Raw genomic sequence first — 13,483 nt, 5'->3', positions numbered from 1 at the left:
GAAATATTTTTTTTTTTCAGAAATGCAATTTTTCGGGGGAGAATTTTCTACATCTAGTGGAAGAGATTTATGAAAAAGGGGGGAAGGAAATGCTCACTGTTTTTACGCGGCAGGCGAAGAGTATTTGGATGAGGAGGAATTGGGTGATTCATGGAGAATTTTTTACTCACCCGAATGAATTGGCTTGGTCAACCACGCAGGCCATTCACGATTTCTCACTGGCAAATTCAAATGATGCGGTAGCTGGGTAGATTCAACCGATATCCAATATGTATTGGAAAAAACCTGATATGGGTTGTTTTAAAATAAATTGTGATATGGAGATGGATCGGGCTCTGGAACGTTTTGGCATGGGAATGGTGATCCGGGACTCTGATGGACGTTTTGTAGCAGCAAGGACAATCTCATGGTTTGGTTTTATAGACCCCACAGCAGGTGAATCTTTGGCTTGTTTTCATGCAGTGCAATTTTGTAAGGAGTTGGGTCTATCTTGTATTATTCTGGAAGGGGATGCACAGATTATTGTGAAAGGGGTAAATTCTTCCAACAGGAATTGGAGTAAATTTGGTCACATTATTGAGGACACTCGGATGTTACTAGAATCAATAACACGTTGGAATTGTCAACATGTGAATTGTATGGCAAATATGACAGCTAAATTGGCAGTCAATGCTTTCATAGATAGGATTTGGGTGGGTGAATCCCTCAGCTGTTAGGGGTGTCAATGTAGGCGGTTTTCACTAATTGCTATAACCGCTTAACCATATTAACCGCTAACCGCCTAACCGCTATAACCGCTGAGCGGTTAGAGGTTATTGGGTTTACTAACCGCTAACCGCCTTTTTATATAATATATTTTTATAATTATAATAATATTTATACATATAACATAATCACTTGATCATTAAATCGCAATTTATTTTATTTTTAGATAATTAAATCACAATTTGAGTATTAATATATTATCACTTTAATTTATATGATTATATATATAATTTTTAATTATGTAATCAAATAATTTAATGATCAATTGATCATGTGATATAATCATATAAATTATATATATGACAAATTATACATGTATGCATATGAATAATATAAATGTATAAGATCAATACTTAATCATATGATTCAATGAAAATTCAAATACTTTATTCAAGTTAATTATATTATTAATGTACAATGATAATGTGATTTGTATAATATCAAATTAAATAATTGGCATTAGATTCAATAATGTGTTACTTATTTTTTTTAAGTTAGCAGTTATTGTCAATAACCGTATTGACACTCCTACCAGCTGTATGCGTGATATTATTGAGAGGGAACTACAAATCCCCTTACTTTGATTTTTCTGGAATGAGAAATCTTTGAGTTTTCTTAGTAAAAAAAAATAAAAAATGCACTAAATAAAAAAAATTGAGTGAATTTAAAATGGAGAGGAATCTTTTCCGTAATTTATAGGATCACAGGCTTCACAGTTATTGTACCAACCGTGGGTCCGCTCCAAGTTTATTGCTAAAGAAATCTGAAATTCTTATTGGAGAAGACGATTTTAGTAACAGCGGAAGTGGATATAATTTGAGCCTTGAGTAACTGCATCAGATCCAACCCACGAAGCAAGAAGTTGTTGCGTGTTCGATAGCCTCGAGCCCAAGAAGTTGCCCGCGTTGTTGGTTTGGCCGCCCAGGCACAGAGCCTTACGAGAGAGAGAGAGAGAGAGAGAGAGAGGGAATGGGTGGAGGAGGGAGGAGGAGAACGTTGGTGGGGTTGGGTCTGGCAATGTTTTTGGGAATTGCAGTTTACTTTAGGCTCTGGAGCATCGATTATTCTGTTTCTTCCGATGACAATGAACTCTTAAGGTTTGGCAGGCACCCTTCTCCTCTTTTTTTCATCAATTTCAGTTTTTAATCTCTTTTTTCTTTTATGATTCTTCAATTTGTAATTTAAACCAAGTTTCTGTCTGTCTGGTGTTTGAATCTTGTAGGAGACAGTTCGATCTTGCTAACAAGGAAGCAATGGACGAATCTGCTGAATGGAGGCTCAAATATGACGAACAAGCAGAGAGCGCTACCAAGTGCGTCCAGGAGCTTCAAGAGGTGTACTCTTTAGCTTCTTCTTCTTCTTCTTCTTTTACCTGAATAATATTGAAAATTCCTTCTCGTGAGGGGTTTTTATTTTTAGCTAATTCCATGGGGCTTTTCCTTTAGTTGTTGCGGTTTGGACTTGTTGGGTGCAGACTTATAGATATCTATTTATATCTATGTGATTTAGCTATATCGTGTCATGGGATTTTTGGTAATACCACAAAGTTGGGCTCTGGTCTCATTGTATGGATATCATCTCCATTCATCCTCTTGGAACATTTCCAACATGGTTCCTCGGAAATGGGTTGTTAAGAAACAATAGATTTCTATGTGAATAATGCACATAGAGGTGGTGGACTGAATGCTTTTGAACTATCATTTAGATGACTCTTCTAAAAGGAAAGAGTTTGTGGCAAATTAATGTGCCGCAAGGTTGCTCTTGGAGTTGGAGGAAGATCTTGAAGATGAGAGAATCGGCTTAAGAACTTCATACAAGTTAAAGTGGGGGGGATGGGAAAGATATTTACTTATGGTGGGATAGGTGGCACGCGAATGGAGCGTTATATGAAAATATGGATTTAGAATGGTGTATGAAGCAGGGAGTAAGAGTAGTGCCAAGTTGGAGAGTATGCTGAAAAATAAAGATTGGAGTTGGCCCCAGCTCGGTCTGAAGAGATGGCCGAAATTCAAAGCATATTGGCTTTGGTGGGATTAGAGATGTAGATATACCAAAGTGGGTTGTTTCTAAGAATGGTATGTATCCGTGTGCTGAAACATGGGAAGTTATTAGAGTGAAATCTAATGAAGTATCATAGTGGAAAATCGTTTGGAACTCCATATTAATTCCTAGCATGGATTTATTTTGTGGTTAGCTCTCAGAAACAATTTAACGATGAGAGATTGTTTATTGAGTTGGGGATTTCAAGGAGATGTTCTTTGTCCTTTCTCTCAAGGATGTATAGAGAGCAGGGAGCGTATTTTCAGTGTGGCTTCAGTCGTAGAATTTGGAGGGTAGCCCTTTAGAAGTGTTTAATAGAGAATTTAAAAATTGAATGGGGAGTTAAGAAGCTTAAGGGAAAAGTCGGAAATCTTCCTTGTGTAAGCTGGCTTTGGGTGCGGTAGTTTATCATGTATGGCGGCAACAAAATGGTTTAAAACACGGGAATGCAGCAAGAACAGAGGAGCATATTAGTAAAAGAATTGATTGGGAAAATCAGGAGCAGGGTGATGGATATTGATAGATTTAAGAAGACAGTGGAAAATATGGAGCTTTGCAGCAAGTGGGGGATTCAGGATAAGGTTTTTGTAAATAAGAGCAGAGATAGAGTTTGTGTTTGGTTGGCTTGTATAGATGGTGGTATACAGTAGATTGTAGATGCTATCGTCCTGCAAAATTTTACTTGAAGTAGGACATTGTTTCGGTGGGGAGCTGGATATAGAGACTAGAGGTGTTCTTGTCTTGTTTGTAATAGGTGTTAGCATATAGTTGATGCTGATTCCGCAGTTGCTGTATATTAATGTCTTTCTGTAGTATAGATGTAGTAGAAAGATGGTTGCAGTTTGTGGTTTAGAGTTGTAACTCTGCAAATATGGCTTGTTTGCTGTGAACTCTGCGTCAGATGTAATCTGGTTTGCTCGAGTCTTGTATTGTGTTTGTCGTTTAGTAAATGAAGCTGATTCATCCAAGAAAAAAAAAATCATTTAGATGAATCAACATTATAGCAGTTGGAATAGTTGACACATACTCATTTGTTTTAGCCATGTAATTGGCAGCTTTTGTTTTAAGGAATCCCCATACATATTTAGAATTATAAAAGTTCTCTCTTTTCCTATTCTGTACATGTCCCTCCCTTTTAAGAAGTAATTAGAGGTCTAATTTGAGCCTCTCTTTCTTTGAGTTTAATAAGTGTGTAACCCATTGACAGATTAGGGAGTCTTTCGAAAACAAGGCGGAAGATGCTGCTAACATTAACGAGAAATGGGCAATGCTACAAAAGGTGACTCTTTACTTCCATATCATCTTGATTTCTAATGCATTTTCCTTCTTCTTTTTTTCCCCCTCAATGTTTTATTTGACATGTTTTAGGATGCATTCCCTTTTTGCATCACGGGAAACACCCAATCAACAGTTTATAACAACTAAGCTAATAATTGTTTGCAAATTAGTATCAATTACAGTGCTTGAGATAAATTGAACTTCTATTATATACCCCTGAAAATTGTGTTGAAAGCAATTGACGATATTTCTTCAAAAAGGCCAGTGGAAAAAATTTACGTCAAACATTCTTTTAATATGTTTTAACTTCATTAATCATGGAAGACAATGGAGTTCAATAATAGGAAGAATAACTTCAAAAGTCATTCAGCTCAAGTTTATTTTCTTTTTCTTACATGCTTGAACTTTACCAGGAAAATACGGCCTTGCTCGAAAGGGTGGAAACCTTGAGACAGGAGCTTGAGGATGTAAAGTTGAAGTGCAACTTGCATAAGATTTTTTGATAATCAATAATTTGATGTTGGGTGGAAGACAACTCTTCATATCAAGCTTTACCTTCCTTAGCATGTCTCCGAGGGAAGCAGTGTTTCGTGAGGAAGATTAATTTCCTAGTGTGACTTTGCAGCATTCTTGTCAGTAAATCAACCGTGGGAAATTTTTTGTTTTTTTTCATGCGATACATGGTTTCTTCTGAGCCATCATGTAGGAGGTGCTCAAAGGAATGGCGACTCTGTTCTTCTTATCTTTTCCTCTTCTTAATTGCTGTGAGTGGAAGGTCTGGTTGGTCTAAGAATATCTTTCTTACCAATGTAACTTGTTTTTTTTAGTCTTTTAGGAGGAAATCTCGTCAATAGGTTTTCTTGAATTTTGGGCTGGAGATTTATTTGGTTGTATTATTTCCCAGGCAACACGATGCCTTCTGTGCTGTACTTCTGGTTTTGCTCAGACCAAAAGAAGAAGGGGAATCTTCTTTGTAATTTGTATAACGTTTTCAAACATTCCAATAGATTAGCAGTAAACTTTGGTGCTGATTGGACCTTGTGACTCTTTTCTCTGGAAATGGATTCAATGCAGATGAGCAGATAAATGAAAAAGATGGTAGGGAAATGCCATTTAAGCATTCAAATGTAGAAGAATACTGTTGGGATCACTTGAAATTATTGCGTCCATGACTGCATAAATCCTCATATTCTTCTCTCTCTCTCTCTCTCTCTCTCTCTCTCTCATTTCTTTGAAGCTACTCATGCGTTTTCACAAGACAACCATTATTATGTCTGGTACTTCATTAACATAATTGTCACTTCCTTTTTAAGGCTAATGGTTACAATAATTGGTTAGGTGGTGGGAGAAGATAATGCCTTTACAGTATGGGATACCTAGCTTGTAAAATAACAATTATTCCTTAAGAAGTGGCTTCAATCTCGGGTAATTGTTGAGCAATCAGGATCAGTGGGGTTAAGTTTTAGATCATGGAGAAATCTTGTTATCGTCTGCACGAAAACTTCGTTGTTGTCAGGCTGGCTCGAGGAGGCAGGGGCTGCACTAGAACTGCTTCCTCTGGAACCCTACAAACAAATACAATAAAATTATCGCTGAAAATAAAGTAGTAATAACAAAATAAAGCCACTAAAGAGCACGCACCAGATTTTTGGGCCAAGAACACGAAACTTTCAAGTATATTCTTGGATATTTAGATATGAGAAAAGCTATATGCTTAATAAGCATCCGTATTTAATCCACTAAAGCCGATATAGCGTGGTTTTTCCGTATAGCATTTGATAGATGAAGATGTGATTTTTGGTTCGCATTAGCTTTGGTGAATGTAATGCGGATACTATATATACATATATAAAACTTAGGTTGTAACTTCATACAAGTAACTACTAGTGGGGTGAAAAAGCAGTTATAGTTAGCGGTTATTAGGTAAAACTGCTAATCGTAGCCAGCTAGGCGGTTAGTAAAATTCACTAACCGCCTCCGCTAACCGCTTAAACGGTTAATCACCCTAATAACCGCTAACGGCATTTTAAAAAAATAATTAAAATAATTAAAAGAAAAAAACCAAAATGATGTTATTTCTATGGTAATACGATAATACCCTACTACATACGTTTTTAGCTGTTTATACATTTTCTTAACTGCCTTCAAAAGTGGTTAGCGATTACCCCTAGTAACTAGGCATGCATAATAAACACGATTATTAATATTATTTAGAGCATGTTTGAGATTGCATTGAAAAGTAGAACTTTTAAAATAAAAAAGAACTTTTTTAAAAAAGATTTATTTTTAAGTTTTTCTCAAAAGTTTTTTTTAGTCATTTTTAGAGTAAAAAAGTTAAATAAGTACGTTTGAAATTTTTTACTATACATATAAGCTTTTTGTTTGGCATAACTTTTTATGTATTAAAAGTATTTTTTACCCTACTTAACACAATCCCAAACTGGTTCTTTGTAAACTGTTATACGACTGATATACAATTGGAATGACGGGACAATGAAGATAAGCATTTGAATCGACGATGCCTTTTAAAAAGAAAAACCAAAGGCTAATTTTCAAAGTTATGTCATTCCAATCATATATATAGCAGTCGAGTCGTATAATAGTATGCTAAATAACATTTTTTTAGTAGGGGTGATCATGCGGTTGCGGTTATCTAACCTCTTTTTTGAGGCTTTGTTTGGGCTTTCTTTTTGGGCCAAATTTGATAATTAGGCTTTTTTTAGGCTCACTTTAAATTTTTTTTCCACTTTTTTTTTTTTTTTCCTTTTTTTTTTCTTGGTCCAATTTTCAGTTTTGAGCTTATTTTGCCCTTTTTGGCCTTTTATGTGCCTTTTTGGCATCAAAATATGCACTATTTAACAAGCATATAGGTTGCGATATACCACATTGGGCTTGCTCCAAAATGAGCCCATAAAAATAAAAAATTAAAAAAAAATGTAAAGGGTACCTAAAAAAACCCAAATGCTATCAACATAATATATATATATATATATATATATATATATATATATGAAAATCATAAGAATGATCAAATTCCTAACATAAAGTGATACAAATATGAAAATCAAAGAAAACCAAGTTATATATATATATAATATTTTATTTTGATTATGGTGTATTGAATATGTTTATGTTTGTGTTCCTTATTTGGGATATCTACTTTAAAGCTTTTTAATAAAAAAAAAACGGTTAATGGTTAACGGTTTTTACTAATCCCTTTAAAAAACGGTTAGCAGTTAGTGCAGTTAACGGTTATCAATTACAAAGCGGTTAATAAAAAGGGCATGAACACTCCTATTTCTCGGTAGATATTAAGGTGTTAATTAAGAGAGCTTATGGAGTATACCCTGCGTCGCTTTGGCTGTCTGGTCCTGGTGTCCATCATCTCTATCAGCTCATCAAACTGAAAAACAGAAAACAAACAAACCCTAGCTATGAGATTATGGTTTTTCCAAAGTGTATATATAACGTACAATAGACATGAACTATGAAGTACCTGTTTGACCATTTTTTCATACTTCTTTGCACACTGATAGAGCCTTCTCTCATCTTCAACGTTGTTAGACATTATCAAACCTACGATGATCTCTGTCTGTGTCTCTCTTTGGGATAGACTGTTGAAGATGACAGGGAAGATCGACATATATATATAAGACGGTTAAGGTCTTAATTAAGGAGCATGTCAATAGCATGGGAAGAGATGGGTGCTTTAAGATATCTGATATGACCGTTATCAACTGTCGTCCACAGAGGCAATAGAAAGAATTAAGAAGATAAAAAAAAGACCGTTATGATCTTGCCCGCCACAACTTCTGCATTACGCGTTTAAACGTTATCCTCGTGATGAGGAACAACTCCGTCAAAGCCTTCTCCGATAGACAGAGAGATGACTTTGTAACTGCAAAGGCTGCCCACAAATTAAGAGAACCAAGAGGAGAGAAGAGAGTAAAACCCTTGCCAAATAAAGGGAAAAAAATAAATAAATAACACTTTTATTGACATTAATCTTAAAACTAAGCTTGCTAAGAAAAAAATAATCTTAAAACTAAGGTTTGACTAAATGAATCTTTTCTTTCGTATAGTTCGGTAGAAGGATTAAACCATGGAGTATATAGACTAGCTTTTCCCCTCTCTCTCTCTCTCTCTCTCTCTCTCTATATATATATATATATATATATAGTTTGGTAACTTGGAATAACTATTTCTACGAGAATGCCTATGAATAGTCCATTCATCTAAAAAATGAAAAGAATAAGGAATCCGCCACTGAAGTTCATCGGAAATCAATCGGAATCCCTAGGATTCTGCTGCTGGCCATTGGAGTTCGCCATAATCCACCTCCAATCCCCGAAATCAGCGACCCATTGGATTTTTACCTTAGACAAATGGAACCTAAGAGTGTTATTTTTTTTTTTTTTTAAGAGCACTTTAGTAATTTCAGTTTAATTCTAGTGAGTGCACAACTTTCTTGTATTCTGAAGAATAACTATATATTTTTCTAATGAAATAGCCATTTCATATATCAAACGCCTTATTAAGTTTTCTCATAAATCTACTTTATCCTTTATTTTTATGGTGCAAATTAAGGGTGAAAAGGTGATTAATCGAATAACTGTTAATAATCTTAATAATCCTTTTTTTTTTTTAAAAAAAAAAAAAACAATGGTTAGCAGTTAATAACCGTCCGTATTTTCACCATTAGTGCAAACCAATCAATTCGCAAATTGCATAGTGAGATTTTTCCGATCATTTTTGGTGGGCTGCGAGGCCCAAGTGATCCTTCCACCAACTGTGGAAAATTGAAACATGCTTGGCACGCTTTGGTGGTCAAAGGGGAACCGAAAAAGGAAAACGGAAAGGCAAAGGCATGTAGTTCGTGAAATATCGTTAAATATGATATGATCATGATGAAGCAAAAGTTGATGGTACGGTTGGAGGTTGCGAATTTGAGCAAAAGATTCGATCTATTAACTTATTAATTGCTTTCCGACGGTAGTTATAAAAATTGATTAACTAATTAAATGATTAGCATTATCACCTTTCTAACCTTGCAACGCCCATTCACCCACTGACATCTGTAAGGGTACATATATAAAGAATGTGCTTTACACAATACCAACGCTAAAACCTACTTTACAATTGCTCACGCTAAATGCGCTTTGGTGTGTACGTCATTTGTACATAATTCATGGGTATTATGAGAATTTATGCACTGAAAATCACCTAATGCTACGTATATTCTTATTTGTTATTTATTTAATGGCTACGTAGATGGGAGTCCAGTAAGAACACATTTATATATAATTGGACGTCATTCTAACTTAAAAGTTCAAGCTAATGGATTTGGGTCCACTTAAGTATATTAATCACCATTTTTTTTTTTATCTTATTTTCTAAGTGTGGGATACAACATTCATACGTGTGCACGATCATTTTTTCACAACCAATGGAGAGTCAATGAGCCATCATTCTAGTCATTTGGGTTTTTATGTGTTATAAGATGTAACACTCCGGTCCCATATTAAGAAGATGAGTAGCTCATATAGAGTGAATGTTTTATAAAATGACTCATGAGTGTTTAGTCCCACGTTGCTTATTTATTAAGTAAAACTAAGATTCATAAGTGATTTTAGAAAAATTTCAAAATGACTAATCATTTTGTGGTAATATCGCAAATGTAGTTAGTGTTTTCACTAGGTCGTTACATAAGAGTCGTCCAAGGGTTTTAAAATGAAAAAAAAATGGCAAAGCAGCCTATACTCGGCCCATGTGGCATAGTTTTTGGCATTTTGTTGGCCCAATCATTTGGCCTTTATTGGTCTTATTTGATGACTTAGGCCAATTTAAGACCATGGATGACCATTTTCAGCCCATTGTTAGGCCATTTATCAGCCCACATTGACCCTCATATTCGGCCTATAGTTGGCCATGTTTTGGTACAAGTTGTTTAGCCTATTGTCGCCTATTTTTGGCCTATTGTTGTTACAGACCCATATCTGGCCACCGCCACTAGCCGCCACAAACACCAGCGATTTTTGGCCACCGTAGCTGACCTTCTATCTCCTTTGCAAGATAATAATAATAATAATAAAAATTAAATTTAAGATTTCACTAATTTTCACAATAAGTTTATATATATATATTCAAATTTGATCACCTACCTCAATTCTTCTATAAATATGAGCCTTTTGTATTATGAATTTCATCAAGAATAAGATGTTCATAGCTACTTTGGGCTTTTCCCTAGTGGTGAATGTAGATGTTAATCACCCGTAAATCCTTTATGTTTATTTTCTATTTCTTTCGCCATTTTAATTATTTCCTATTTCATTATATATGTATTTCTTCAAACAATGTACCAAAACAGTCACGGAGGAGAAATCGATGGTGTTGGCCATGACAGAGAGAGAAGCCACAGCGAAAGTTTTATATATATATATATATCATTTCTCCACTATGCTACAAAAAGAAATCAATACGCGTTTATATCCAAAGCTGCAAAGCACTAGTACATCCTGCAATCTCATTTCTCCACTATGCTACAAAAGGAAATCAATACGCGTTTATATATATATATATATATATATATATATAAACGCGTATTGATTTCCTTTTGTAGCATAGTGGGGAAATGAGATTGCAGGATGTACTAGTGCTTTGCAGCTTTGGATATAAGCCACACAGAGTGTTGTATAGCGTGACTCAGTGGGATTACAAAGCAAACAACACACAAAGCACGTACAATTCTTCTAAAGGCCAAGCTTTTATCGAAGAATTGAGAAAAATAGTAGAATAATTCAAACTTTGAATAATCCTTATAGAAAACTGATAAATTATCACACACACACAAAAAAAAAAAAAAAATTATGTTTTAGGTTGTTTTTAACAAATATTTAGAGGGAACAAAATCCTACACCTAGTAAAAAACCAAAATATGTCGATTTAACAAGTTCACTTACTAGTATGAACGAGTCTGTATAGTAAAACCTAGAAGAAAAAAAAATACGATACTTAACTACTCGTTTGTACAGGTTTACAGATGAGGTAGTGAACGAGAAACTTTAGAACCCCATTGAAACATCTTGTCTGTAATCTTGCATGACCAAGATTGCGGACGAGTGTAACTATAAGTCTCCTAGGTCACCACGTACGAATGGAACTTTTGGATAACAGACAGGCACTTCTGTGAATCTCCTGGACTTCCGTCATTTATACAGACTTTGGACGAGGTAATACAGACGAGCGCTTCTGTGACTGACTTTGCCTGCATTTGTTCAAACAGACTTCAGACGAAGTAGCAAACGGGTGCTTGTGGAAGTCTTATGGGTTGTCTCGTTTTCAGCCTCGTCCGAATGAGATAGCAAACGAGCCTTTTTGTGCTCCTTTTGCTGCCATCTTCATTAGCTCATCCGAACGAGCTTATACTCCCGTTCGGATGCCCATGTCTGGAATTACTTTCTTGACGCTTGTGTATGCTCCCAACTTTCTCATAAACTCCCATACACGTCGATCCACATCGGAGAGTTCGACGAAAGCAAGATGATGGGATGTCCGCTTCTGCATGAACCTTTCAATACTAGCGCTCCCCTAAGAACATATGTATGTGTTTCATTAATTAGCTAAACTTGTCGTCATATACTCAATCAACAAAGATATAACCAAACATGCATTGTCAATGTTAGAATATATAAAAAATATAAAATATTAAAATATAAAAGAGAGAAAAGAGAGCGGAAGCGGAGAGAGACGTATGGGCTACATCTTGTATATTCACAGTATCAATCAATATTACATAACTCTCTATTTATAGAGAGACAATGAGTAGTGACTAAGAAACCCAAATTAAACCCTAAAATACATAAGGAAAGAAATAAACCCTACATTACAAATTAAATAACGGAAATATAAAATATTCTAACAAAGGAAATAATATATTCTAACATCCCCCCTCAAACTCAAGGTGTAAGCTTGAGTTTGGAAAAGAGAATAAATTGTCGATGGTTGGATCAAGACAATGCCGGCGAGAAAGGCTAAAAGTGACGGCTGGAGAAATACCGGAGAATAGAGACAAGCTGCTAAAAGAATCCGGTTAAGAGCCAAGCCGCAACTGACAATGACGGTCGAAGAACTAAAACTAGTCATTAAATCCCTTGAAGGGCCAAACCACATTGTGCCAGGGTTCGCCAATAACAAAGACGAGAAAGGCTGAAAGTGACGGCCGCAGAAATACCGGAGAACGTAGACAAGCCACTAAAAGAATCCGGTGAAGGGCCAAGCCGCAACTGACAATGAGGCCGGAGAACGAAAACTAGCCGTTAAAATTCCCGTGAAGGGCCAAAACCGCATTGTGCCAAGATTCGCCAATGAATAAAGCCGTGGATCACAATAGAATTAAGAGATCATCAGAAGAGAATGCTAGAAAACACCATAGAAACATCATAAGACTTTTATTGAAAGCCACATAAACAAAAACGTGGCTCTGATACCATGTTAGAATATATATAAAATATAAAATACTAAAATATAAAAGAGAGAAAAGAGAGCGGAAGCGGAGAGAGACGTATGAGCTACATCTTGTATATTCACAGTATCAATCAATATTACATAACTCTCTATTTATAGAGAGACAATGAGTAGTGACCAAGAAACCCAAATTAAACCCTAAAGAAATAAACCCTATATTACAAATTAAATAACGGAAATATAAAATATTCTAACAAAGGAAACAATATATTCTAACAGTCAAAATGCCGCTTTCCAACCTCATCCATTTTGAGCAATTGACATGGCAATGCAGCTAGCTCCCCCAACACAATGCATGATTCATATATTTGTCATCTTCGTACCTGGTTCGAAGCCGTCATGCCAGCTCATACAATACATATACTTAACAATATTTCTCCTTAATTTCCAGTCTATCGATTCAAAAGTCTTTATAATAATTTGTTTTGGTACGAAAGAATGTGACCGTAATAGGTTCATTTTATCATTCACCTTGGACGTCACGCCTGATGTTCTAGCTAGCTCCATTAATATTTATTCCAATCTCTCCCTCTCTCTATATATATACACCCTCTCAAAGCCCCCTTCAAAATAACAAGATCAGTAGTAATCAATCCTAAGAAAAATGCAGATGAAAATGTTTTTCCTGCTCTTTTTCTTCGTTCTTCCTTCTGTCATGGCCGGTTGGTTTCTACAAATCCACCTGTCCCCAAGCAGAATCCATTGTAAGTCAAGTGGTGCAAACTCATTTATCCGGGGATCGATCCATAACCGCAGCCTTGCTCCGCATGCATTTTCACGATTGTTTTGTTAGTGTAAGTTTTATATATATTACTAAAATAAGGATTAAGTAATTAAATTTATATTTTCCTATCAGCCTAAGCTTTTGATATATATA

General features: G+C 35.5%; 1 protein-coding gene and 1 long non-coding RNA gene across 2 annotated transcripts; one reads left to right on the top strand and one right to left on the bottom strand.

The window, feature by feature from the left end:
* The first annotated feature begins 1,496 nt into the window (after positions 1 to 1,496).
* On the top strand, positions 1,497 to 5,111 carry LOC132191919 (uncharacterized). The gene is made up of 4 exons (XM_059607053.1): positions 1,497 to 1,862; positions 1,988 to 2,099; positions 4,013 to 4,084; positions 4,497 to 5,111. Exons 1-4 carry the CDS (start codon positions 1,735 to 1,737, stop codon positions 4,584 to 4,586), a joined length of 402 nt encoding a protein of 133 aa, XP_059463036.1. The 5' UTR covers positions 1,497 to 1,734; the 3' UTR covers positions 4,587 to 5,111.
* A 428-nt stretch (positions 5,112 to 5,539) lies between these two features.
* On the bottom strand, positions 5,540 to 7,640 carry LOC132191401 (uncharacterized). The gene is made up of 3 exons (XR_009441276.1): positions 7,580 to 7,640; positions 7,430 to 7,486; positions 5,540 to 5,648 (listed from the first exon to the last, which is right to left on the bottom strand). It is a non-coding gene; the product is annotated as an uncharacterized LOC132191401 (long non-coding RNA).
* Between the last annotated feature and the right edge of the window lie 5,843 nt (positions 7,641 to 13,483).

Source organism: Corylus avellana, chromosome ca9, assembly GCF_901000735.1.
Source record: "Corylus avellana chromosome ca9, CavTom2PMs-1.0".
Classification (NCBI taxonomy): Eukaryota; Viridiplantae; Streptophyta; class Magnoliopsida; order Fagales; family Betulaceae; genus Corylus; species Corylus avellana.
Note: the sequence above shows the minus strand (reverse complement) of the source record. Positions and strands in the feature narration are given on the sequence as shown.

Coding starts and splice junctions, on each gene's coding strand:
- LOC132191919 (XM_059607053.1), top strand. CDS start 1,735: ATGGGTGGAGGAGGGAGGAGGAGAACGTTGGTGGGGTTGGGTCTGGCA. Junction 2,100..4,012: donor GCGTCCAGGAGCTTCAAGAG/GTGTACTCTTTA, acceptor ACCCATTGACAG/ATTAGGGAGTCTTTCGAAAA. Junction 4,085..4,496: donor AATGGGCAATGCTACAAAAG/GTGACTCTTTAC, acceptor GAACTTTACCAG/GAAAATACGGCCTTGCTCGA.